Below are 26,720 nucleotides of genomic sequence, written 5' to 3'. Positions count from 1 at the left end.
AAATACGTAACCATGTTCTCTCACATTACATTACATTTCAATATTTTTGAGTACTTTCAACTAATCTTTTATTATTGTCCATAATTAAGAATAAAGTTAATTTTTATTATTTTATAAAATAAAAAAATACTAATATTTTATACAAATTATCTGAGCTATTCAATTTAAGAGTAAAAATATGCTTGAGCAATTACTGTTTATTATAAATAATATCATTCATTTAAAGAGATTAAGTTGTCTATTGCCAAAAAAAACCCTCCTACATTGGAAGTGCTCTTAAAACTCTATCGTTCACATCAGAACTCCAAGGAAAATATTTATGTGGCATTTGTTAAGCCTTCTCACATGGTTGGTGAAGGAGAAAGAAGAAGACAAGTAGTTACAGACTTTCAGGTCACAAATCACGTCACTCACGTGGCAACATTGCATGATATGGATTCGCAGAAATTTGCCAACAACTGCCATGATTGATTCCCCCAAAATTTGAAATTATTGGACTGGCCATGACGGTACGTCTTTGTAACATAATAACTCACAATAGAACAAAAACATTGAACTCTCGTTCGCACAAAATTTTTTTTTAGAACTTTAACTGAAATTTTTTGATAGTGTTCATTTTATAAATCAAGTTTTTACACTAAAAAATCAATTTTGATAATATTCATTTTACCTTTTATTTTGTTTTTTTTCCATTAAAACTCAAAGTTTTCAAATCTTTTTCATTAGTTTTTCTAATTTTTTTCAGTATGACCGTCATACTTAAAAGCTTCGGAAGGGGATCCTTTCTAGATCCCTTCCATCAAGTATTTCCCATCAAACAATTCAAACTCTTGAAATTTGATCCAACGGTTAAAATTATTATAACTTTTAAAGTGAACCTCTGTTTGTAACCGTTGAATCAAATTTCAAAAGCTCGAATTAATTGATGACGAGGACTTGGTAGAAGAGATCCGGAGAGGATCCCTTTCCAAAAGCTTCTTAAAGAATGCCTTTGAGACTGTTACATTTACTTTTTGATCATATGCCTTTGAATTCTGTAAGAGGCAAAGGACGCAAGGAGAGAAATGTAAATCTCCTGGTCATGAAGTAAAATTTGGAGCCTAATTTGGGCAGCTAGCTATAAAACTCATCAAGGAAAACCCTACTTCATTCTACTCACAAAGAAATGAAAAAACAGTACAAGGAAAAGGCAGAAAGAACGAATTCCTAACCGCTTCATACAACGAAATATTAAAAATACTACACTTTCTGATGCTTCCTGCATATATTATTGATTTCAAATTGTTCCTACTTAATTTAAGTATGAGTCTATGATCACCACCTTCAAGTTCTAGGGCTGCAGATTCTTGACACATTCCTCGTTGGCGAACCAGTTCGGTATTATCCTTGCTAGATGAGGATGCAGGTCTTTGTAGGAGTTCTTGATCGTCCCTTCAGCAACTTGAGTAGCAACCGAGATCTCTGCAACAAAACAAAATTAATACAGGCTTTTCCAGGAGAATAATCGATAGGTCACATAGATTCCTAACCTTTAAGAGACATTTTCTCATCTGATAGTTGATTAATGGTATAAATAACGGCAGCTGCCACCGATATGGGGCTCCTCCTGCAGAAGACAGGACCTCAATTACTTCTATGAAGTTGAAAAGAAGCCATCTAATGCTGTTAATGCTTCGATTCGGTTGAAAGTTTTGAAATCCAGGGATTTTGGTTGGGTACAATTTCCATTGGATTGAAGTATTCGCAATACTTCATATCCAAAATTGTATCCGAAGGAGGAAATTCTTAGACTCGGTCTAAGAAAATTCGTTACTGCGAAATATGTAAGGACTCTCCTCTTGTCAGATTTATGACAAAAGGTTCAAGCTAAAAAATCATGAATTATGTAACAAGATTGTTGTGAACTGGCGGAGGACAACCTTATAACAAGCTCTTCAATGTTCTGCACCATTTCTTGGGCAGCCTTGACATCTCGATTCTGCATTCCAAGATTGGAACAAAAGCGTCTCTGCAGAGAAAATGCGATAATTATGTTCTCAAGCAAAACACATTCCAACAAGAAAATAAAATATTGAAACGCGAAGAGACGGGTAATATAAAAAATAAATAAAATAAAAAACTCACCAAATAATCTCCAGCATGGATAGTTCCCATTTCCTGACCAAGCTCGGCCTCCAGGTGTTTCAAAATGAACTCTTTTGCCCGTCCAATTTCCTTCTTGGTAGCTCCACTGACTGCAGTGCATATTTCTGGTCGGAACACAAGTTTAGTAAATCCCGTGCGAATAAACATAAGCAAACCAATTTAAATCATTACGAACATAAACATGCGCTTCTACCTTTCATAGTACGAGCCTTATTTTCTTGTCTACAGGCAATGTAAAGGCAAGCAGCCACAACTGCATCTTGATTTCTCCCTCGGAGAGGTTTTTGATCTTCTACCTTCTTGTATATTTCATTGGCTCGATCCTGGTAGTCAGAATTAGAAAGCCATAAAGATTACCAATCCGAAACAGAAGGCTTTAGACTTTTAGTCAAATAAATATTAATTTCAAATGCTGTGAGCATAAACCCCCTATTAAGAAGTTGAAACTAATATGTGAGATCACACAATAATTCTACATCAGAAACACTGAAAAATTGCAACTTCAATGAATGTGTTGGAATACCGAGTTACCAAGCAAAAACTAATGACCAAATACTAAATAGATTCAAGAAATTGTGCGCAATCAATCTCAAAACGAGGTCCTCGGACATGCACAAAGAAGTCACAGACAGGTCACTAAACCATGAAAATGGTAAATATAGATTCATCCCATCGATTCAAAATGAAATGAAATTCTTCATCATACAACACTAACATAATTACATCAAGGAATTAGCTTTATATATACTGCATTTAGTCAAATGCAGGATACGACTAAGGGATGATAAGGGAAATTTTGATGAAATAGCACGACAAAAACGATATCTTTTCAAAACTTGATGAAATAGCTGGACAAAAACGATAGCTTTTCGTTCAACTCAGATCGTAAATCATTATAAGAGTTGCCATTTTTCATTGTTTCAACCCATCAACTAGCCTCAACCAATCATAAACTGAAAGAACAAACCATTCATTACCTAACATCCTTGTAATTAGCCACAAAATGGGACAGTGACCAAAAATGCATTTTACACATTTCCAGTTGAAAATAAATCAATTGACAAAACCAAAACGCAAAGAAAATGATGCTAAAATATTAACTGATGTACCTTTATGGTTGTAACAAGTCCCAACCTGCAGTGAAAACCCAACACATTGAATCAAATTATGTTCCCAATTGACAGCCAGAAGAGCAAGTACATCCTACAAGCCAAAAACGCTTTTAACTATGTTTGTTAAAAAAATTTAAATGTAAATACTTATCACTCGTAGAAGTGCTCTATAAAGAAGCACATGCTAAAAAGTACTTTCAAATGCCTTTTAACAAAACTCTAGATTTTTTTTAAAACAAGTCAACATGTTTATCATAAAAGCACTTTTGAGCGTAAGTGTTTTCTAGGAACACAATCCCACATGGGCCCACTATTGATGACATGATAGTGACGCAATGCTTTTAAAAAATGAGTAGGATTTTTTTCCCTCTTATTATCATTCTCTTCTTTTTTTCTTCTTTCACACTTTTTTTGTCTTTCTTTATATAAAAAGTTCAAAATATGTTGACGTGACTTAATTATTGGAAATTTTAATAAAAACACTTTTGGTACAATTCATTTTTAACGAAAAATTACATTTATACCTGTTTGGGCCCAAAATAATAGTGTTGGGCCAAGTGTAGGTTTATGTTCGGCCCAAAGCTGTTTCAAATACACTATGGGCTGTCTAGTGGTCCCGGGCCATTCAACAAGGATGGTCGAGTCCTATCGCAAGAAGGAGTAGGTCGGATGAGCAAAGGGGTCAAAGAAGTCCTAGTGCGATTTGGATTCTCGACTAACAATGAATATGGCCTCAAAAAAGGGGTGAGTTGAAAGTTCTAATAGGGGTAGGATTGGTCGAAGTGGAGTTGAAACAGAATGAGAAGTCCCAATCCAGATACGATTTTGACTCGACCTCAAGGAGGATTTGCTGCTATAAATAGAGAAATGAGGGTGCAATTCAAGGACCTCCAAGGGAACCTCTCAAACATTTTGAGATTTTTTACTTTCTTTTTTCCGCCGACATATCTTTAGTTTGGATAAACAGCACTGTGAAGGCAACCGGCGAACACCTTCGGTTTGGATAAACAGCAATGTTGCCATAGAATCAGCTAATTGAGAAGCACCTTCAATTTGGATAAACAGCACTGCGTCGAGGCTAACTGGTTACCTATCCAAGTCTCGGTCGAGAAGGGTTTCCGAATCCTTATTGGCAGAGATCATCTTATTAGCCTTCTCAGAGAAGTAAGATGTTACAAGTTACGACATTCGACGCATTGAGCGTCGAGTAATTTTATGATTAGATGCTCATAAGTGAGTTTCAGAGTTCGCATTCTGACGGCCGAACCATATTCACCATCAAGACATACATCACCTTTGAATACTTGTGTTCGTACAGTCTGGTGTCAATTCGAAGTGCTTATACTCTCAAGAATATAATCACTATGACCGAATCCGGCACCGACAATTTGTGAACATCGCAGAACTAGCAGCCTTGTCTTCAGGCTCGAGAATCCAAAGGCCGAGATTTGTTCCTTCCTCGGCCGCAGTCGCAAGATAAAGAAATCAGCAACGCGCTCAACGCAACATCAACAAATTTTACTCCTCAACCGAGCTCGGCCGACAAGTTGGCACGTAGGCTTTGTAACTTTTAGGATTAACAATACTTTCCCTGGTACTATTTATTATATCTTTAAAAATGATTTTTCATTAAAATGGAATTTTTTTGGATTTTTTGTTAATTTTTCTTCGATTATAACAGTTTAAATAAGAAATGAGGGAAAGGAAGAGAGAATCCTCCTCCTTTCGAAAATACAATCCAAACAAAAAATTTCTTCCTTTTTCCTTTCACTTTCCGAGCAACCAAACAAATACAAATTAAGTTAATTAACAAAAAATAGTAAAATTAGAGCATGCAAATCAAAAATACCAAACCTGTCGGCCATCACGGCAATTGCACCGAAGACGTCGAGAAGATTACGGTCGGGCTTAGAGGCGCGGCCTTGCCACTTCCCGACGGAGGGGGGTAAGGCTTCGGAGGAGGAGCCGCCATTTCTGGGCCTGGCGATGACGGTGGAAAGCCCAGCTTCTGACAAAAGCGGGTTAACAGGTCCCCCGACACGGTTCGGGTCGTTGTCGTTGGAATCGTCTGCGAAGGAGCGCCACTCAGCGGTCTCGTCGACGGTATGCGCCTCCAGTACGAGGCCGCACTCGGAGCATATCGCATCGCCCGCTCTGTGGTCGAAGACAACCTCCGTCAGACTATTACAGTCGCGGCAAAACGTGTCCGACATAACTCCACCAAAACAACGTTATTTTTTTCGATTTTTTAAGGATTTTTGTTTTGTCGGAGCCCTTCAGACCGTTATGATTTTTCAAATTCTTTTGTTTGCTGTGAAACTGTAAATCTTGAGCGGTAAGGGGAGGGTTTTTATAGACGTTTGGAGGGGAAGGAGGAGGAAGGAGAGGTGTATGTGGTAATTTTAGGGATGGCTTTTATTTATTTAATTTAATTTTTTTTTTTTTTGCAACTTTATCCAACAAATTTAATGTTTGGATAGGGGGTAGGGGTTTATTTTGGATTTGATGGGGGTAGGTTCAATGAACAAATTAGCTGGAATAAGGATTTGGATACGGAATTTAATTGCATATCTGATTCGGAGAATTTTTGAAATGTTATTTGAATTTATATATATATATATTAATTTGTTATATGACAAAAATTTAAATGATTTGTTGTATCAACTTTATGAATTTATTAATCTGTCATCACACCTTCAATTTGTTAAAATTTTCATACAAAATAAGTCATGTGACAGGATTATTTCGGATTTTTCAATATTTCACTCCCCTTCTAGTACGTTGTTATCAACAAAAATAATTCTAGAGTTTCTCAAAAGATACCAAAAAAAAAAAAAAAAAAGGTTGATCTGGCATATAAGGATCTAGGGTCTGTTGTCCGGAAAAAATATATATATATTTGACACGTCACATCGGATTTAATGTTATATATTCAATTTTTTTAGTATATCGATATTTTCATATTAAAGAGGAAGAATTCGGCTAAATCACATAATGGTCAGCTTAATTTAGTATCGACTTCTAAGCGAAGATGAATACCAATAGACAATAGTATTGAGTTTGATAATAATAATAATAATAATAATAAATAATTGAATATATGTTATACGATTAGTAAGTACATAATTATATTGACCCAAAAAAAAACAAGTACATAATAGTAAGGGAACTTTAACGAAAAGCTCATGTACTATTTACTTTAACGAAAAACCATACTTTTATACTAAAAAGTTAATCATGATACTATTCACTTTATCATTTATTTTGTGCTTATTGTTAAAACTCAAAATGTTAAAGTCATTTTCATTAGTTTTCCCTAATAAGAAAATTTTAACAAAAAACTCTCAGTACAATACAAAAGGAAGAGGGAGATAATTCAGATTTCTTAGTATTGTTCATTGATGGTAATTAAAACTGGGAAAAGTATCCAAGATTTCCATTTATTTCTTCTTATAATAAACCCTAGAGTTTCAGTATTTGGTGTCACCAGTTACATCTAATTACAATTTTTATCTCTCTCCTCAGGTGATTAGCCTTAATTGTACACGAACGGAATTCCCTCCTAAAAATGGAGTGTGCAGCCCAATGGACTTTATATAAAATGCCCGATATGCGGGTTCGAACACGAAATCGCCATCAAACGTTAACAGTATAATACCAAAGAATAAAAGACAGATCATATTATAAACAGTTGGTGACTCCATAAGCAATAAAAATATGAAACCAACTTGTGTTTTTGTTAATTAAACTGGTTGGAGAAACTTGACGACCAAGGTTGTCAAGCACTGGTACCAAACTCGTTGACAGCCAAAAACACCAGTACGATTTGTCGTTTGAAGATCCATGTCCATGTGAAGCAAATATACTTTTCAGTTGGCACATGTCTAGCTCTTTGTCTGGAAATGCTCCCTGCACACACATCCGGTCGACATCGACCTCGACCTCTTCGTCTTTCATCGTCGTCTTCCTCCCGGGAGTCCGGAACATCAGGTCAAAAAAGAAAGAAACTAAGAGCAGTACCGATGAAAGAATCTCGGGAGGAAAACGACGATGAATGACGAAGAGCAGTACCAATGAATGAATATGGAAACTCAAATTTCTTTTTATACAGGCCATTTCTTTTTGTACAGGGACCAGATCATACGGTGCTATAACTGCAAAAAGCTTCAATGTCCTAGATTCTCGAGATGGGGTCATGAAATACCGCATATACTATCTCATGCTGCAGCACTGCGGTCGTCCGAGTTGTTTCAATTTGCCCCACATGCACATCATCTGTCTCGGAGACTGGTAATGGGCGGTGTAATAATCTTCGATGCACCCGAATTGGCAGAACTTCAAGCTGTGCCTGTACTCGACTGGTTTTGAGCTGTTGAATTTCTCAACCCACATTCCCATGCTCACATCTTCCATCTTAAACAACTGCACAAAGATCAAATTATTTAGAATCAACCACCCATTACATTATCAGTAGAGAGAGGGCGTGGATGTTACTTACCCTTAATTGACGCCCTTCGAACTCGGATACAATGAACTTTGCAATGTCAGATGACAAGATGTAACCTGGTCCATTTGCGTAAGGTGGATAGTCTTCTTCTGGCCACTCCTGAAGCAAGAAAACAGAGAACAAATGGCTATGAATACTAATATCAAAAGCAAGCATCGGCGCAAAACAATGCAAGAAATTGAACATAGTACAACATTGACGCTCTTTAACAAGATTTCAACAAAAGAAAGATTCTTACAAGTCAATATCACAGACTATAAATCTGATATAATTTTAATCCCCCGCCCAAAAATCCAAAGCGAAAAGAATGTCGGTAAACTGAAGAAAATGAGAACTGACTACGTGTAGAAGTAGGGTCGACAATCTCACTACCCAGCAGGTATCAGAAACAATAAGTTTGTATGTACCTCATATGTGACAGCCCATTTACCATAGCGCAGAGGCTTATGGTAGTAATTTATGTTCCCCACATACAAGCTCCTTCCCTCTGGTACTTTATGTGCCTCTCTGATAACGGCACCTACTCTAACAAAAGTGTCATCATCGCACTTCATAATGTACTTAGCGGCCATGGTACGAACCTGAAACAGAAGCAACACCATTATTACAAAACCATTTCCGGGAAAATACTGTACAGTATCGAATCTTCATTTATGCGTTTATTCCAAAACTCACCCCATACTCGCAGATAGCAACAGTTTTCAAGACGACCAAGTCGTAGTTATCCATGTACGGCACTATAACAATATCGCCAAAAAACTCCGCTTCTTTCTTTAGCTCAACATTCACTTCCTTTTTAGCATGCTGTCCAAGTATCAATAGAAAAGATTGAGAGTCTCCCACTTAAACATTGTACAACAACCAACTACAAATTTTCAAGTGTCATATTGCTATTGCTTACCAATGCTACAAAGAAACGAGCGACCACTTTTGATGATCTGATAAGATTGTGCTGCATCCAAGACTTCCTTACCGCCATCCTCTCGGCAAAATGGTTGCCTGCAGAAAGGATACCAATGAAGAGTTCAACACCGCTACCAGAAAGAGGCGGGGCCCGCCATCTGGTTGACATCTCAAGATGCTTCTGTGGAGCAAAACTAGGATGGGATGAGGGCAAAGAAGCGGCAAATACCGAGTGCAGATCAACATCCCCACTCAGAGACAGCCCAGTGGCGTCCTCAAGAGAAAATCCCTGTCGACATCACAACTAAATGCTTAGCAAAGAATCCTCAATCATCACGCGGTAGAGGTACCAGAATATTACTCACATTATGATAAGGAAAAGAAGCGATATGCCTCCCATCAACATTAACATGATAACCCTCCAAGCCAGCACTAAGAGTTAAAACAAACAATTTCTCCTCTGCAAACGGGTATGGCCAGTCAACAGGTACCCTTTTAGTTCTGCCTACTAACCGGCTCAACCACCATGTTGCCTTGGTCTCCGCTGAGTGATTGTCGTCATCACGAATCCATTTCTCGCACTTCACCTGACCATCAACTAAAACCAGTCTAAAGAATTACACAACTTGGTGGTGCGGCATCAAAGATGAATTAACTCGGGGAATAATGAGAAAAATGGCCAAAATCGAAACATGCAAGATAACGAGCCAACAACCCAAAACAATAAATTTCTTCCTGAATAGGAAAACGAAGTATCATTTTCATATCATTCTTCTGGAACATATTATCAATGAGCAGTTAAGCACTATTAACATAACAGCTCAAACACACTTTGAACTTTCAAAATCGACACCGCATTCTGCATATCAAGCTGGCACAATACCACACTTCATACAAATTCAAATGCTGTTTTTATTCCCATTTCAGTAGCTTACTTGCAATGCTCCAAATCCAATGAATGCGAAAAGCTCAAAACAGAAACTAATGCACCAAACCAACATAAACAGAACAATTTACAAGTTTCATATCTAATGTTATAGGACATTGATAATCACTCACCAGTTTCTTCATCAGCCTTAGATTTCCAGCCCTCGCATCGAAGCGCCGAGCCCCACTGCATCCTGTAACAAGTGTTGAGTTCAATCACAGGCCTTCCACTCCAATCCCCCATCAACCTTGGATTGAAATGCAAAAGTCTCGGTGGCTCCTCACCCTCCACAGTCTTCAACCCCAGCAACTCCACCTTAAACTGTGAAACCATCGCCGACTCACCGTCCCTCAGCAGGGCAATCTTGGGCTGAAACTCCTCGTGCGCCGCCCTCGGCCTCCCCACAAGCGTTACGTGCGAACCCAATGTCAGCCCACACGGCAGCACTATCACCCTCCCCTGTGCCGAAAACTCCGACCCAGATACCGAAATCGAATGCTTGCATGCCTCGGATCGGTTCTCCACCTTTCCAGCATCTATCTGCACCTTTCCAGATTCCACCTCTCCCCAGAACTTCCTTCCCACTTCCCAGGCAACCTTCGCTGGCTTGTAAAGCTCCGAATCAAAAGTTTTCGGGTCGAAAACTAAACCCGAAACAAAATTGGGCTCCCTGGGTCGCCGACTCTGAGTCGGCTGGTACGAGTTATGCGAAACTTGCTCAAGAGGGCGACTTGGGGCGTCCTTTTCCTCCACGTCTTCCTTGCTATGGAGCCTGTTGGGTCGAGACAACGAGTCCGGCGAGATTGTACTGAACCCAGTTTTGAACACGAAGGGGATTTCAACCGTAACTAAAAGTAGATACAGAAGTCCGATAGCGATCAGAATCTGAATCGATCTTTTCCTATTGACAGAGAAGAAGGTGCCCAATCTATCCAATTTGGCCCTCCTCATCCCCAATTTCGTAAAAAAATTCAAAACTACAGAATTTACCAGTAAGCAGAGATCAACCACACAAAAAAATAATAACTTGAATTCTGGGTTTTGCGAAGAATGTAAATTTGAATCCTGGGTTTTGCGAAAAATCGAGTCTTTGATTCAAATACACGAAGTTGGAGAACGAGTCGGCAACTTGAACCCACCGACACGTCCAGAAGTTTTGGGAAAAAGAAAAAGTGAAACTTGATTCCAATCGAGGTCGGTGTGCGCGAGCTTTTTCCTGGAAGATGAGAAAATAATTTCGTTTTCCGATTTTCGTTTTCGATTTTGTTTTCTCTCGTTTTTCAAATGGAAAATTTGGAAAGAAGTGAACTTGAAATAAAAAGAGACGTTTTATTGGTTTGGAGCGGAAATTATTGAATAAAAATGTTGTGGGTGGGGTTGGGATCCGGTAATCAAACACTACCCAACCCGCCACTTCGCCGGTGAGGAGAACTGACTGTTACTGTTTACCCATTTACTTTTACTGGGAGTAAATTCTATCTTGTGGAGCAATTATCTGCAATTAAATGAGAGTTGGCAAAATCAGGTGAAAAATACTATTAAACCATTACTAAGTGGGAGAAGAAAAACCTTCTCCAAACCACAATGTTTGAAATTTTCTTAATATGGTCGATATTTTTGCGATTATATCAAAAGTCATAAGAAGATATGGAAAGGGGGTAGAAGGTTAAACATCACTCCATATGGAAGAATTTCTCAAATTTCGACTAAAATTGACATATTTCATTCATATTTCTGATACTTAAATCTTGACAAACTGTCATAAAATATTTTCATTTTAAATTTATGCGTTTTTTAGTAGACTTTCATCATTTCCATCAAATTAGTATCGATAAATCCATCAATATTTTCACAAATTTACATATTAATATTTTTATGTTTTATTTGTGTATTAATAAACAATTAAAAATACTTGTCATGAGAACTATAATTTTAGTAGTGGATTTATATTCATTTCTCTTTGAACTTATTCACTCCCATCTTTACCTTTAATTAATAAAAAAATATAAACAACAACTTTTATAACGTCACCCACCAACATATTTAAAAGATAGAAATAATATTAAAAGGTTATAATCAGGAAATGGGTGGAAGAGGAACAGAAAAGCGACCGTTGCAAAGGATGAGAGAGAGAGAGAGAGATTAAAAGGTTAATCTAAAAGATTAAAAGGTTAATTTTGGATTAGATTAATGAAAGGTGTTGGGAGAGAAATGCTGTTGAGTGGTCCGCCTTTGAATTTTGAATACCTTTCCCTTGCATGAACTCATTGCGATTAGGTGGCATTTGGCAAGCATGGCCATAGCCAGGTGTGTTTGAATTTCATAACCTGTGCTATGATGCATCTCCAAGATTTCTAAAATCCCTCTATTTAATTTCCATCATCAGAATTAAGTCCTATAACAATTTATAGTCCTTATGTAGTGTAATGATTGTGTACTGAATTTTGGCTTAAACGTTAAAATAGTCTCTGTATTTTATTCAATTTGATCTCCGTATTTACTTTCGTTAGTCAATCTTAGACAATCAATTAAAGGATCATTCAAATTGACATGTGTCTTGCAAGTGAGAGGACAAAAATGTAACTTCATTGTAAACCTCTTAAACCTAGACAAGATCAAATGATCAACGATGACGATCTCCCGTGTAAGGCACATGTCAATTTTAATGGTCCTTTAATGGATTGTTTGGATTGGCTAACATAGGTGAACATGGAAATTAATTTGGCCAAATTAAAAACACAAAAATTAAAATTGACTGATACGGTAAAATACAAAAACCATTTGACATTTAAGCCTTGAATTTTATACCCATTTTTTAAGATTACGTGAGGAATTTATAGTTCAGTTAAAAACTCTAATTCTAAATGCACCTTTCTCCTCTCTCTCAAAAAGCTCTCTCCCTCTACAAAACCCTAACCCTAGCCGGCTACCTCCATCGTCGCCAGCCTCTGGCTATAACTAAGGGCCGATGGTAGCTTCCCTCCTAGCCCTTCCCCTTCTTCCCCATCCCAGTCTTCTCCCCCCTCACCATACACGACCTTCTTCCCTCACCCCCCCGCCCCCTCGACCTTAAACCGACTACTCATCCCCGGCCTTCACCTACCTCATCTCCCCTCTCGTGCTTCTCTCCCACCATTTTGTGTGCAGCGTTCCTTGGATTTTGCCTAATAACTTGATTTGGGCCATGCCCTTTTCAAAAATTCCTTTGATTTGGCACTCGATTTTCTTGGTGTAGGGTGGACTCGTGTTGCAGGTAGGATGGATCCACCTTCGTCAACTTGTTTCCATGGTGGTGTCACCTTCCTAGCCTAGGTTTGTTGGCTACACTGACATGTGCACTCTGATCTGGTGGCTCGGCTTGTTCTGGCAACTCGGCTTGATCTAGCGGCTCGGCTTATGCGAATCCCTTCTCGGAGTAGTGTAGTTGTTTTTCACTCACCTTATGTGCACCATGGTGGAGCTATTTATTTTGGCTAGATTGGTCTTCGCCTTTGTGCGATGCGTTATGTAGTCTTATCTGTCAACAATGACTTGATGTGGTCTCGCTCTATCGCGATGACTTTATGTGGCCTTGTTACTCAACGATGACCATTGTGGCTGCCTGTTGCCGCTATAGTTCATTGTGACAGATCTGTAATGGTGGCACTTGTGCTTTTGGCGATTGTGTGTTCGCGCTTGTGGTAGTCTGCTAAGGGTTTACTCTTATTTATCTATTTGCGCAAATTCACTCCATACCAATTTATTGGTTACTGGAGCTTTGTACCCAATGACACCCTTATAATTGTTAGTGTTGATTAATGAATCGTTTCTTGTAAAAAAAAAAAAATTCAGTTAAATAAGAGTATTATTTATTACAATCAAGGTTCTAAGTTCGAATTCACTTCTCAAAACAAACTATTAAAATTATCAAACCTACAAAAGATATTGAGATTATTGGTAATAAAATAATCAGAAAATCCACCTCTTTCTTCTAATATTGGGATTATTGGGAAGATTATGTGCACTAAAAGAATAAATGTTATACCTATTCTTCAGTGCTAAAATCTCGAAACGAACATTAATTTACCGGAGTTGTTTGTTTTTTGCCCTCCACAAGAACGCATGGTTTCTTAATCTAATTAATTTGAATGGACCACTAATTTGAATGCAAAACTCATCATACTATTTATCTTTTAAATGTATTAGTTAAATAATAAAAGAAAATGTATGAAGTTACTTTAATTTTATGAACAAAGGAGTTGTAGATACCAAACTAAAAAACTTGGGGTCATGTTTTAGATGAAGAGAATATACATTCACTATCTAGGTCAAGGTTTGTCTAATGTAACTAATTACCAAGTGAATATGGCAAAATTTGTATTGTAATTAAGATACCATCTTGGTAACCATCACGGGATAGCCAATGGTTGGTGATGAATTATACGTTCGTATTTCACACGTTATGTCATGAGTTTGATTTTCGGCGTTGGTGAATCACATAATGGTGACTAGAGATAGGCGGAAATGCCTCTATAAATCTTCCTGACCACCCCACCCCCCCTTAAAAAAAAATGTTGGAATGTCGTAGCGAAACCACCAAATCGTCCAATTTTCAAAATGGAAGATACCATCTTTGTCTATAATCACTACCCCACATAGCGCTTTCTAGTATCTATCTACTATCAACTTATTGCTCATTTAAGGATCACGCAGTGTCTTTCTAGTATCGACTTTGTATTATCTCATTTTTAATTTTCAAATAGGTGATACGCACTCGTTAATGGTGTTGCCACTACGATTCTACATTGATACTATCTCATTGAAAAGAGGCCACAAATGTTTGTGTATTTGGCAAGGTGCTTTGGAAAAAGGTTGCTTTTGCAAATGATAAATCCTATTCCCAACCATAGTGAAAGGAACTAGCAAGTCCCTCCAAATATGAGTAATTCTATACCATGTTTTTATACCATATTTTTATACCACATTAGGTGACATCTGATGTGGACAGCCACATCATTTGAAAAATTTGCAAAACCCAAGGAAATGAAGGAGAAAGACACCTCGTATACCACAATCATCATTTAATTAACTAGTTTTTCTTAATTATTATTTTATTAAATAATGAACTAAATTTAAAAATCTGATTAATTCAAATGATATGAATGTCCACGTCAAATGTCACATAAGATGATATGAAAATGTGGTACAAAAACATGCTATGAATAACATTACTCCTCCAAATATAGAGATTCGAGAGTGTCAAAGACTAGGTTTTGCAAAGGCCCTTGGGTTAATTGAAGACAGTGATGTCAAATGATTTGACACGGCAACGAGGGACAACTTAAGTATCATTGAAAGCTTTGTAGAGATCGCATGCAGAGTAGCAAAGATCACATTTCGGTACGTTAAACTAACTCAATTCAAAACTTGAAGTTGAAGCACTCCTTCAACATATATAAAAATGTGCTTAAATACACCTATCACAGACAAGAGATGAGGTGAAGTATTTCCATCACACATGATATATTATGTTATGGAATTCGATGGTCCCTTTCAAGTGGTTTGATAATTCGACAATTTCGCTTTCAAGGTATATTTTTTTCTCTCTGTCAAGGACAGATTTGTTACAATTTTGACAAAGTTAAAATATTAGTGATTGCAGATGAATTTCATATTCGTATTCCACACGGTACATTCTGAGTTTGATTTCTGGCATTGATGAATTGCACGATGGTGGTCAAGAGGAGGTTGAAATGTTTTTGTGAGTCTTCCCGACTCCTAGAATGGTGAACTTTCATGAGAAGCTATTAGCTAGTCCTCTTATTTAAAAAATAAAAAAAATAAAAAGAAAAGAAAAATGAAGGGAAAAATGCACGTTATCCCCTTCATCTGTTATTTTCTTATCCTTCATAAAGAAAACATTGCACTATTATGATATTCAAATATCACCAATGTTTACACCTGTATCTTTTCAAGCTGAATGCATCAATAGAAAACAATCACGTTAAAATTAAATGGCACACCTCAGATAAAAGGTCCTCTACTCCACATCACGTAATATCTTAAGATTGAGGAACCCTACACAACCACTACCGATCTGATAACATTTATGTGTCAGCTTGGGGAACACAAGGAAGAGAGCTTTACATGCCCAGATCAGGTCGGTTACCACAACTACTGACCTGACCTTACCTTTTTAATCACTAGCTAGCAGAGCTTTGAGTGATAAATGGACGTCTGCCAGCCGCAAAAGCTCACCTCACCTCGGCCTATTGACGAGCTCATCTTTCTGACTTCGACCCCTTCAAAGTCCTGCTCTCTGACTTTGATCCCGTCAAAGTCCCTTGTTTACTATGCTAAAAACCGACATCAAAACTAAATATTTAGTTTTGATTAGGGTTTTGTGATATTGTTGGGGTACTGACTTTTCGTAAAACCATGATGGTAAATTTTTTATCTTTTGTCCAAAACAAATCACCAAACTTTAACCTTTACAATCCAATATGATATTTATTGATACCACTAAATATTATAAATTTGACCGATAATATTTAAGGAATTTAAATGAAAAACTCTCAGTATTATTCACTTTAACGAAAAATTATATTTTTATACTAAAAAATTAATCATGATACTATTCACTTTGCCATTTATTTTACCTCTATCGTTAAAACTCAAAATTTTCAAAATTTTTTCATTAGTTTTCTTTAATATTTATAGCTGAAATATTTACAGAGGAACGTCAACACAAAAGTGAGTGCAAAAGTTGAACATGCATGAATGCTTGCATGGCACATTTAAAGTTTGACAACGCATAAGTGTGACACCATGCATGGAATGACATTTTGACTATTTCAGACCCACCCCACCGCACCCCACCCCTCTTCTCTGTTTATTTTTTTGGGTCAAACTTTTCTGTTTCAGTTTATGACACTCGCATACTGCATGCGTTGTAACAGCTCTTAAAATGAGGGTCGATCTCCTCCATTAGCCAGCACAAAAGTTAGCTAGGTTTACGTTGGAGCACCACTAACTTTGATAAAAATAAAATAAAAAAAATAAAGTGATGAAGTACTTTATCAAGCTGAAAAGAAATTGATCCAGGGAAAAGAAAAAGGTGATCAAGAAATCGACATCACATAAGGCAATTCGAACTTAAACACTTTTTCATTATAAATTCAGTTTTCGTCCTTTATCTTTATTAATTAATAAAACACTCATTCTCAATTAAAATTTTATGAAATTACCAGTTTAACCTTCTAATTAAAACAGAACATGAATAAAAAATATGAGGCAAAAATGTAATTTCACATAATCAAATTTTACTGTTTTTTTCTTTCTTCAAAACATCATACATGTAATCCTAACATATCTCTCATTAAAATAAAATAAAAACTTCCCACCCCCACATTCTCTATCACCCTCTTCCTCTCTCCTTTTATTTCAAAAACAAAAATAAAAAATTTTCTCACACACTTTGTTAGTTTGTATTAATAGAGAAGGCGATTCGAACTTTGACCATCTTTCAGCATAGACCTAGTTGTTCATCTTCCATTATAGAGAGAGTTTTTGGAGCAAAGCAATCAAAAAATTCAAAGTACGATTACATGAACCTTAAGTTGGTCGGCGATACCAATAACTTTCTCTTGAGTCTCTCTTACTCTGGAAAGCGTGACTTCTAAATTTGAGGCCAAAATCCAAAAGCCGCTATTAGCTGTGTTGCACATGTTTGCAGGTTCTTGCTGAAAAGAGAACAAACCGGATGATTAAAAAACGTTACAATTATCTTTATGCGATATTGCGATTCTAATTTGGCTTTGATCATAATTTAGCTGAACGGTATCTTTGATCATAATTTAGCTTGTCCTTTTGCTTTCATATTTCTTTTGTTAGCATTTTTTTCATCGACACTTTGAAAGAGGAAAATGCTTCACCGACAATTATATATTAGTTTTCTGATTTTATTTTGTGTTTAACCAGTTTAAGTATGGTGATTTTTGACTAAGTTAAGATAGGTCACGGGCAGTAGAGCAACTTTTATAACACAAGTGTAACCCGCTTAAGTATGGCGATGTTTGATTATTGGCAGCAGAGCAACTTTCATAACACAAGCGCAACCAGTTTAAGTATGATGATGCTTGACTAAGTTAAGATAGGCAACAGGTAATAAAGCAACCTTCATAATACAAGCGCAACAAGTTTAAGTATGGTAATGTTTGACTAAGCTAAAATAGGCCACGAACAGTAAAGCAACTTTCGTAACATAAATGTAGATATTGAAATCGATTAGTCGACCTAGATATAGATGTTTGATGAATTAAGACAGGCCACCGGCAACAAAGATGGATTCAGAATCACAAAAAAATTTAAACTTCAGCGATCATCAGCATCATCATCATCACCAATAAATCAAAGTCTGTCACTAACTCCTGGTTTCCGGATAGAAGTGTTGTCATATGGTTAGAGATTTTTTTTTTTTTTTTTCTCTGGTCAACATATATATTTGTTAGAGTTGTTAATTTTGGCTAACATATTATTGGAGTTTATGTTAGATGGGTTAGAATTGTCACAAGAGTATAGGTAAGCTTGCAAGTTACGGGAAGACTAATCCGTTATTTCTTTGACATCCCTCTAAGGAAGGTGAGCTACTACCAAGACAAGGATTTCAGTACAACTTCAATCGTAATTTACTAAATGCTTTACAAACTGTATTAGTTAGCAGGTGTGAACTAGATAAAACAAAATGGGTCCGAATTATTAGTCAGGTGGCTATTTAATACAAAAATACACCTAACAATTGGTTTTGTACAATTTATCTTATCTGATACTTTATATGGCATGCCAAACGAGACCTTAATTTTCAAAGTGCAACTCAAAAGAGTGAAGCGGCTTGGCATTTCTATGCATGTCCAATCTTACTGGTTTGTGAGGCTCAAGTTCTTCATCAACATCATGAGGAGGTGGTCGTTGCACTGCACCTGCCAATATTTTGTTGCAGGTCGATGTTGAAGGAGCTGGGATGCGAGTCTCTACCAATAACAACACAGACCCGAGTACCATCATTGATGTAAAGGAACCTCTGTATTTTTCCTCATATGGCGGGATCGGGAGACCTAGTTTGGCTCCTTTTGGATTTGCCTTCTACTTTCTATAAAAGCACATAAGAATTCGACGTAAAAACGGAGTGTCGTTTGTCAACTATCTGATGCCCTCTCCCTCCCCATTTATCCAGGCTTGGGACCGGTAGTGTAAGGCGGAGTTTTTTCTTCTTCTATAAAATCACATTTTAACAAAAATAAAACACCACACCACATCCCTAAACCCCTTTAAATACACACAAATGATTCAAATTAATGACATAACTCCCAAAAATAGTTCTGATTGACCATCTGAAGAAATAATTACATAAAGCGCTACTAGCTTATTGATTTCAACGTAAATTCAAGAAGAAACATATTTTTGCTATATATTCTATAATTTTCTGCCTCATCGAGTCTGAAGTTTCTTAATTAGTTGAGCTTTTTGTTTAAAATAGTTAGAATCATCAAACTTGTGATCATCAAACAGTAGTCAGTAGTCATTGCCTTTTACACAAAGGCAAATTAATTTAAATAATCAATTAACTATGCTATTTTACTTGGATTGAATCTAAGTTTAACCAAATAATTCACCCAATTTGAACCAGATTCAGAAGGGTCCCTAGGAGCCAAGCATGTGAGCATACGGAAAGACTGATTTTTATTACCGTTAATGTACGTGAAGATGTCATTCATCATGCAACTTAGTTAAATGGAAGCAAAACCCTCATGCTTTTCTTGCCTTTCCACGCTTGTCATACTTTTAACCAGTACCTTTCCTCATCTCATCTCATACCTCTCTCAATGGGCATCTGCATAAGCAGAACTAATTAAACGAAGGTGAATCGGTTTCATCTCTCTTTTAAATCCGACAACTTTTGTTTATCATATCCTTATTGTTTTCTTTTCAATCTTTTTCCTTTTTATGATTTCATGTGCAAGTTTTGAATCACACAGATAATTAATAAGGATGGTGAGACCTGCTTGTTGTGACAAGCTGCATGTGAAAAGGGGCACTCTTTGTACTGCGGAGGAAGATGCAAAGATACTTGCGCATGTGTCGAAGCATGGCCCCAGTAACTGGACTTCTGTTCCCAAAAAAACAGGTTAATTCGGATGCTTTCTTCTCTGAATTCTTTCGTTATTGGGTTTCCGGGGGTACTGTTGGATTAAATAGTGCATTTCCAGAATAATTAATTAACCTAATGTAAGAGTGTTTACAGGAGTTACAAGATGTGGAAGGAGCTGCAAACTTAGGTGGACTAATCACCTCAAGTCTAATCTGAAGCATGAATCCTTCACGCCCCATGAGGAGGAATTGATTGTCAGGCTTCATGCCACAATAGGTAGCAGGTTAGTATTTATGCAAATTTCTAGCTGATCTTGGAAGAAGAAAATTTTCACTGCATTAGTCTTGGTTTTATTGTATCCGAACCGATCTGTGATGTCTTCCGTTTCAACTACCAGAGTTTGTAGATCTCATGGAAGAGCTAAAAGCGCTTTTTGACAACCAAAAGTGCCTAAGTTAGAAGAAGTATAAGCTTATGATTTCTGTGGTGCAGATGGCCAACAATAGCTCAACACCTTCCTGGGAGAACAGACAATGATGTAAAGAACTACTGGAACACTAAGCTGAAGAAGAAGCTCTCAGAAATGGGAATTGATCATGTTACTCATAAGCCCTTCTCTCAAATCTTAGCGGATTATGGAAACATCGGTGGCCTCCCGAAAGTTGGAATGAGAATCGGGATAGGTTCTCTCAACAAGGACTTGAGGAACTTGATGCTGATGAAGCCAGCAGAGCCATACTCATTGCCAGCACAAGGGTTTTCCAACATCAACAGCCATTTGATGCCAATTACAATGATACCAACCAAAGCGGAGCCAATTCTAGACAGTTTCTTGGGCCACACTCAACCTGGCAGCCAACCCCCGGATCTTCTCACACAGCTGCAGGCCATAAAATTGGTGACAGAAGCCTTCAAATCCACCGAATCCCAATCTTCTGCACCAAATTTTTACAGTCACGAAGGAACATTGTCATCATCGTCTTCTACTTCATCTGCAACACAAGAGCAGGCAACCCTGCAGGCGTTTAGCTGGAGCGATTTTCTCCTTGAAGACGCGTTTATGCCAATTGGTGACGCCCAAGAACACGAAAACAAGGCTGAGTATTCATCGAAGGACCAAGCACAAGTAGCAATACAACAAAGCCAAATCGACGTGGATTATGCAATCTCAACAAACGAAGTTGAAGCTACATCGGCGGCATGTGACGGTTCGTTTGTGGAAGCCATGGTAGCTAGAGAGAATGAGATGTTCTTGGAGTTTCCTGAACTCATGGAAGAACCATTCTACTACTGAGTTAAAATTTACTCCAAAGTTATGGTACTAATTTTGCAAACAATAAGATTCTTTGTATAAGATGAAAGTCATAAGAACTAGCTTATATATAGGGCCTTGTGTTGGAACTTTATGCCTTGCATGATACAATTAAACTAGTTAATGAAGATTTTGTTTGTTTCCTTAATTACGTTTCAATAACACACTCAGTTTCCTTGATTTTCTCATTTGGTGGTGATTTGACTGTTAACTAATACTTGTGCTTCGAAAATATAGTTTTAATTGCATTGAATAACCAAAAGTAATTATATTTGTATCTAAGTCAAACATGAGATTTATAATACGAATTAAGATTCTCTTCGAATTTCTGTGTTTCCTCCCGCATAATTTAAAATGAATGGTTTAAATCTCCTGATCATTGAGACTAGTATTCTAGATATAAAGATTCGAAAAGAATCTCAATTCTTGTAATACTAATTGATAACTAACAATAAACGTTAGGCCACACATAAAAAACATTGTTTGGTTAACAATGAAATTGCTTTCAAGATATTTGTGTTAATTTAACCGCTTTTGCAGAAATAGAGCCAAGTTAGGTATCTGAAGTTTTGTCTTTTTTCCTTTTTAGCATACACCAACTTCAATGGGAAACTTTTTTAAGAGATCGGTATTCAAACAGATACTTCACATGCCATAAAATAAATAGAGAAAGATGAAAAAAATATTATTTTATTTACTTATATTATGACATGTGAGTACCGCTCAAATACGCGTTACTTAAAAAAGAAATAACTATTCTATCTTAATCAAAATTAGTAATCTATAATTAAGGACAGTCGACCATAAGCCTCAAGTAATTAACTTCACCTCTCGATTAGTGAGTGGTCCTTGTTTGCTTTTCACTACAAGTCGTTTATTTTTTTACTTATTTATTAATTCTGATAACTCATCATTAATTCAAAAAACAAAGAGCAGAGAGCAACAGAGAAATTGCCGAAGAAGATAAAAAATCCTACAAAAATGGTGGCGATTTCGTTGTACAGAGGAAACCTCCACAGAGTTCCCGACGTACCGCGTCGGTGGCTTATGCCAACCCCTAAAATTTCCCTCAAGGACTTCAAATCCCTTTTAACCCGCCGCTCTGTAGCTCTCTCCCGCCTCCGCTCCGCCCTCCCCGACGCCGCCTCCTCTAACCCTGACACTGATTTTGTCCGCGACCAGCTCAACGAAGCTCCAAAGGCGGGAAATTTGTCTCACCCCACGATTAAATTTGAAGCGCCGGAGAATGTTGATGCTGATTGCGAAGCTGGGCCGTCCGGGGAGAAGAAGGATGGGAAGCAATCGGACGGTGCTGATTCTGCGGTGAAATCCGGCGGTGCGTTCGATTCGCTGCCTGCTCTTAAGCCCGATTTGATCGAGAAAGAGTCGGATGTTGCGGATGTTGGTGCGAGTTCACTGGCTGTGAATGCTGATAAATTGGATGAAGTGGCAAACCCTAATTCTGAGGTATATCTATATCTATATGTGTATTTATATCTGATTTTCAATTGGATTCTGAATTGGTTTGGAAAGTTTTGTTTTTGAATTGGGCATTTTTATGGGTTTGTGTTCTTAAATTGAAGTATGAAAATTGGATTTTAAACTGTAATGTGTGGAGAAAGAACAACTTAAATGTATACAGCACAAGCATGCATTTTGATTTGCTGAACTGTTTAGCGTAGTTTCGATTCGTGTTTAGTAACTGAAATTGTTTGTTTATATGATAGAGATGCAACAAAGATGAGGAGGAGTTAAGTGACAATCAAAAGAGGAAAAGAGAAGTTGAGGAGAAGCTGCAGGTTTTGGATCAAAAGAAACATAATCTAGTTCAAGTGTTGAAGCAGGTAAGTTTTGGGTCCATAGTCGATTTGTGTGTTTGTTTATGTTACATTGGGAGGGATCGATACTAGGGAGTTCTTTCGTGTTGGTTTACAGATCTTAAATGCAGAGGAGGAGATAAAGAGACGAAATTCCATGCAAGGAGTGGTGGTTCGCCCGTCTGTATCACTTCAAGTGGATGTAACAAATGACTCCGGTTCAATGACTAGGCACGCTGCTGCTAGGTTGGGCTCGGAGGCAAACCTTGAGATGGAAGGGGTTGAGGGCGATGAGCTTTCAAATCATAACATTCAATCTCGCCATATGTTCCGGATGAACAGCACATCCCCATCTTCAGAGTCTCCTCTCAGAAGGCCAGCTCATATTCAGCACAATGTGGTAATGCATTTTGGTTACTGCTTCTGCTTCTACATATCGTTTTTGTTTTCATTGGTGTCGACTACTGTGTTGATGGTTTTCGATTATCTTGTGGGAGCATATAAATTAAGAATCTTTTGAATTTCAAGTGTTGGACTAGCAAAAGCAGTTTTCGTGAGAGATTAGAAATACGAGGAACTATTTTGCAATTGATGTCTCTTTGCTTTGCTATTATTTCGTGAACTCATTTTCAGTTATCAAATTTCTGTGCAGGTTCCACACCCCTCTCGAGCAAGTTTAGGGGCAACCGGTACTAGTCCATCACGCTTTGCTCCCATAGGGCAACTGGGGCATCCTGCAAATCTACCCACGTTATCCGTATCAGGAACAAATTACATGGCATCCTCTCCATCCCCTGCAACATCTGGCGGCACTTCTGCTTTCAGAGACGCTCGATTGCCAAGTCCATGGAATTAGATTCGGGCTGTGTACTCCCTTTGTTTACAATGGGACTCTGTTCTGAACACCAGTGTCTGGTGGATCGATATTTGATATGTGTGGCCCTATCGCCCTCGTATTCAAATCCGGGTGGCTTTCAAGGATCAGAAAACTGTCTCAGTTGGCATCTCTTTTCGGTTTTCCTCTTCCTCCTCGTCCCTGGCACGGCCAAATTGTCTTGTCTCCTTGTATCTTTGTAAATTAGTAAAGCTTGTCCAATTAAAGCTGTATTGAATTTCTTTAGCCTGCAACATGCGTACGGATAATTTTGGTGAATTTATGGAACACATTCTTGAGAAACTATAGTGTATTTCACAACAAAACTTGGACGCTAGAATGGACTAGCTGTAATAAATGAGTTATTTAACTCTTGACAAGTACAGCCACAGTTATAAATTGAATTCATCACAAGTATATACCGACATAGCATTTACCAAGCTAAAATTAATACCGCTTCCAACTGTATGATTTAGCCGAACTCTCCTTGCCCTTAGTGTAAAAATATTGATGTATTAAAAAAAAAAGACTACTTAATGTTGTTTATTGTTTCCGTTAGTATTATTATTAAGTTTCAAGTAAAAATCAATCTTGATTAACTAATTTTGTATGAGGTCATATCTTGTGCGTTAAAGTGACTCAACAATACTTTTACAGAAGCGTTAACTTACTTACAACAAAGTTATACTAACCACAACTTAGTATCAAACTCACTACAAATATAAATCATTCTCGCACCCCTGTAAGTTAAACCTGAGACATCCTCCAACAAAAAAAATAGAATTTGTAGGGTAGCAACCCAAATTCCTTCCCCTATGCTAAAATTACGAGACAAGATCCCAAAAATGTTTGCCCTTGCTAGGCAACTTAACACTAAAAGCCCATACGGATTTAGACGGTTGGGTGAGTCAACGGTCAAAACATCACCAGGGACCCTCCCTGCCTTTTCCTCCGCCAACGGCGCATTTTAGAACTCAAAAGTGACTAGATCTCACCACACAAGTCCCAATTCACCCCAACCCCACCACTGACCCAAAAACATATCAACACAAAATCCTTACCTCCCCTCCCATTTCCTCCCATTCATCTACCCACCACTGCCCTAAACCGCCCATAAAACACCACCATGTCCAACCGCGCCACCCACCGGCGCATGCTAGCAGCGACAGAGCCAAAACACTCCAAGCCCTCCACTTACCTAGATCCTGCTTCCCTGCCCGCTAAACCCTCTTCCACCTCCAACCCCACCTCAAGAGTCATCGCAAGTCAACGACCCCGCACTTCTCAGAGCCTCGTTGACACTCGTTTGCACTCCAAATCGATGTCGGCGTCCATGGATTCCTCCAAGTCTTCCCTCAAATCGAATCCTCAGCTCAAATCATTCGACCCCAGAATCGAAAAACAGAGCAAGAAAACAAAGGAATCAGAAAAATCTAGAAAACCCAATAAGGATGTCGTCGTCGTGGTGAAGAAGAAGGAAGCTCAAAAGGGCTTGGTGGATTTTGAGAAAGAGAAGGAGTTGGATAGCGGGAGAAGGCTGTCGGTTTCGTTCGCCGCAAGCGGCGGCGGAGGAAGGAGGAGATCCCTGTCTGAGCCGCAGGTGCAGTTGGCGGATGTGTTAGCAAGTAATGGGGTGAGAGTTGTTTCAGCTGATATGCCGCCGTTTATGCAGATCCATGCTGTGGAGTGTGCAAGAAAAACACATGATAGCCTGGAAAAGTTCACCTCCAAGACTCTTGCTTTGACTCTCAAGAAGGTAACTTAATTATGAGCTTAATTATCATGATTAGGATGTTAACTTTTGATTTTGCTTAGGATTTTGGTGATTATGTGATTATGTGATGTGGGTTTTGTGAGTTTTATGATTAGGTGGTAATTATTTTTGTGGGGTTTAAAGAACTCAAAAAGTCCCACTTTAAAACCACAAGATATAATAAATGGTTCTACCATTAATGGCATCGAGTTCTTTTGTGATAAAACCGTAGTGAGTCGTTATGTGCAAATATTGACAGGGTTGGGTAATTGTTATGCAGGAATTTGATGGGGTATATGGGCCAGCATGGCACTGCATTGTAGGAACAAGTTTTGGGTCTTTTGTGACACACTCTGTAAGTGGGTTTCTGTATTTCTCAATGGATCAAAAGTTGTACATCCTCTTGTTTAAGACCACTGTACAAAGAGCGGACTGAAAATCTGAAAAGTTTAAGACTTTTTTTAGGTTAGGAAGAAAGTTCTGGAAAGCTCAAGAATTAAGTCTCTGCATTCTTCTTCTTTCCAGTGTAATCATCACTCTTATAAAACCATAAATATATCTGTTACATTTCTCGCTTTCTGTGTTCGTTTTGTTCTTAGGTGTTACCGGTTTAAACAATCACGTATCTCTCTCTCATCACATGAGGTACAACGCATAATTGTACAACCGGTGACAAAACAGATTTCGCTCATCGGATCTTTAGTGCATTATGATTACAGAAGTATGGAAAGTAGTACTCAATCCATCATATCCAAAAATGTGTTCTGTTTTCCAAACTTGTATTATATTTGTATCTCATCCTATATTATTGGTAGCTTGGTCTGAGACTCAGAGAACGGCCCCCCTACCCCCCAAATCATTTACTCTTGCTTGTAAATTGGGGACTTTTGTTCCAGCAAACAGTAGGACATGGACTTTTTTTTTTTTTTTTTTTTTTTTTTTTTTTGGAACAAACGATATGGGGGTGGGGAATGAGTTCAGCCTCACAACTGAACTCACAATTGGCTAGTAATAATGTAGTTTAAATTTGCTTTGAGCGAGAATCGAACTTAAGACATTTTATTTACAATCAAAGAGGAATATCAACTTGACAGGAGTTTTAAGTGGAGACATGGGACCGTTGTAAAAGGGAGTCCTGAATAATTTGGCTTGACCAAAATTGTCTTTTCATCTCTATCAGTTTGGACTTCAAATTCGGGCATGCCATACCCAGCCCAAAATTAATTTCTGATAGCAGTGAGTG

General features: G+C 37.8%; 5 protein-coding genes across 5 annotated transcripts; 3 read left to right on the top strand and 2 right to left on the bottom strand.

Moving 5' to 3' along the window:
• Positions 1-1,108: 1,108 nt before the first annotated feature.
• LOC137711852 (transcription initiation factor IIB-like) lies at positions 1,109-5,546 on the bottom strand. Its single transcript, XM_068451011.1, has 7 exons — positions 5,112-5,546; positions 3,255-3,279; positions 2,339-2,468; positions 2,125-2,249; positions 1,920-2,008; positions 1,530-1,606; positions 1,109-1,461 (listed from the first exon to the last, which is right to left on the bottom strand). The coding sequence occupies exons 1-7, from the start codon at positions 5,468-5,470 to the stop codon at positions 1,331-1,333; spliced, it is 936 nt and encodes a 311-aa protein (XP_068307112.1). The 5' UTR covers positions 5,471-5,546; the 3' UTR covers positions 1,109-1,330.
• Positions 5,547-6,941: 1,395 nt separating this feature from the next.
• LOC137712981 (hydroxyproline O-galactosyltransferase GALT6-like) lies at positions 6,942-10,897 on the bottom strand. Its single transcript, XM_068452201.1, has 7 exons — positions 9,727-10,897; positions 9,033-9,265; positions 8,666-8,956; positions 8,440-8,568; positions 8,172-8,345; positions 7,756-7,863; positions 6,942-7,679 (listed from the first exon to the last, which is right to left on the bottom strand). Exons 1-7 carry the CDS (start codon positions 10,544-10,546, stop codon positions 7,470-7,472), a joined length of 1,965 nt encoding a protein of 654 aa, XP_068308302.1. The 5' UTR covers positions 10,547-10,897; the 3' UTR covers positions 6,942-7,469.
• Positions 10,898-19,621: 8,724 nt separating this feature from the next.
• LOC137712095 (transcription factor MYB35-like) lies at positions 19,622-21,015 on the top strand. The gene is made up of 3 exons (XM_068451239.1): positions 19,622-19,757; positions 19,875-20,004; positions 20,214-21,015. The coding sequence occupies exons 1-3, from the start codon at positions 19,622-19,624 to the stop codon at positions 21,013-21,015; spliced, it is 1,068 nt and encodes a 355-aa protein (XP_068307340.1).
• Positions 21,016-22,004: 989 nt separating this feature from the next.
• Positions 22,005-24,027, top strand: LOC137713742 (uncharacterized). Its single transcript, XM_068453089.1, has 4 exons — positions 22,005-22,500; positions 22,761-22,877; positions 22,969-23,250; positions 23,503-24,027. Exons 1-4 carry the CDS (start codon positions 22,015-22,017, stop codon positions 23,704-23,706), a joined length of 1,089 nt encoding a protein of 362 aa, XP_068309190.1. The 5' UTR covers positions 22,005-22,014; the 3' UTR covers positions 23,707-24,027.
• A 700-nt stretch (positions 24,028-24,727) lies between these two features.
• LOC137713839 (uncharacterized) lies at positions 24,728-26,057 on the top strand. Its single transcript, XM_068453194.1, has 2 exons — positions 24,728-25,480; positions 25,758-26,057. The coding sequence occupies exons 1-2, from the start codon at positions 24,851-24,853 to the stop codon at positions 25,911-25,913; spliced, it is 786 nt and encodes a 261-aa protein (XP_068309295.1). The 5' UTR covers positions 24,728-24,850; the 3' UTR covers positions 25,914-26,057.
• The last annotated feature ends 663 nt before the right edge of the window (positions 26,058-26,720 follow it).

Source organism: Pyrus communis, chromosome 13 (assembly GCF_963583255.1).
Source record: "Pyrus communis chromosome 13, drPyrComm1.1, whole genome shotgun sequence".
NCBI classification, from domain to species: Eukaryota; Viridiplantae; Streptophyta; class Magnoliopsida; order Rosales; family Rosaceae; genus Pyrus; species Pyrus communis.
Note: the sequence above shows the minus strand (reverse complement) of the source record. Positions and strands in the feature narration are given on the sequence as shown.

Bases quoted from the DNA above. Each gene is read 5' to 3' on its own strand.
- LOC137712095 (XM_068451239.1), top strand. From the start codon at position 19,622: ATGGTGAGACCTGCTTGTTGTGACAAGCTGCATGTGAAAAGGGGCACT. The intron at 19,758-19,874 runs GTTAATTCGGAT...GAGTGTTTACAG, and splicing joins TTCTGTTCCCAAAAAAACAG to GAGTTACAAGATGTGGAAGG. The intron at 20,005-20,213 runs GTTAGTATTTAT...TCTGTGGTGCAG, and splicing joins CATGCCACAATAGGTAGCAG to ATGGCCAACAATAGCTCAAC.
- LOC137712981 (XM_068452201.1), bottom strand. From the start codon at position 10,546: ATGAGGAGGGCCAAATTGGATAGATTGGGCACCTTCTTCTCTGTCAAT. The intron at 8,957-9,032 runs GTGAGTAATATT...TGATGTCGACAG, and splicing joins CTTCTTTTCCTTATCATAAT to GGATTTTCTCTTGAGGACGC. The intron at 7,680-7,755 runs GTAAGTAACATC...ATCTTTGTGCAG, and splicing joins TCGAAGGGCGTCAATTAAGG to TTGTTTAAGATGGAAGATGT.
- LOC137713839 (XM_068453194.1), top strand. From the start codon at position 24,851: ATGTCCAACCGCGCCACCCACCGGCGCATGCTAGCAGCGACAGAGCCA. The intron at 25,481-25,757 runs GTAACTTAATTA...ATTGTTATGCAG, and splicing joins TTGCTTTGACTCTCAAGAAG to GAATTTGATGGGGTATATGG.
- LOC137713742 (XM_068453089.1), top strand. From the start codon at position 22,015: ATGGTGGCGATTTCGTTGTACAGAGGAAACCTCCACAGAGTTCCCGAC. The intron at 22,878-22,968 runs GTAAGTTTTGGG...GTTGGTTTACAG, and splicing joins TAGTTCAAGTGTTGAAGCAG to ATCTTAAATGCAGAGGAGGA. The intron at 23,251-23,502 runs GTAATGCATTTT...ATTTCTGTGCAG, and splicing joins CTCATATTCAGCACAATGTG to GTTCCACACCCCTCTCGAGC.
- LOC137711852 (XM_068451011.1), bottom strand. From the start codon at position 5,470: ATGTCGGACACGTTTTGCCGCGACTGTAATAGTCTGACGGAGGTTGTC. The intron at 3,280-5,111 runs GTTTGGTATTTT...TTTTCACTGCAG, and splicing joins ATTGCCGTGATGGCCGACAG to GTTGGGACTTGTTACAACCA. The intron at 2,469-3,254 runs GTACATCAGTTA...TCTGACTACCAG, and splicing joins GACTTGTTACAACCATAAAG to GATCGAGCCAATGAAATATA.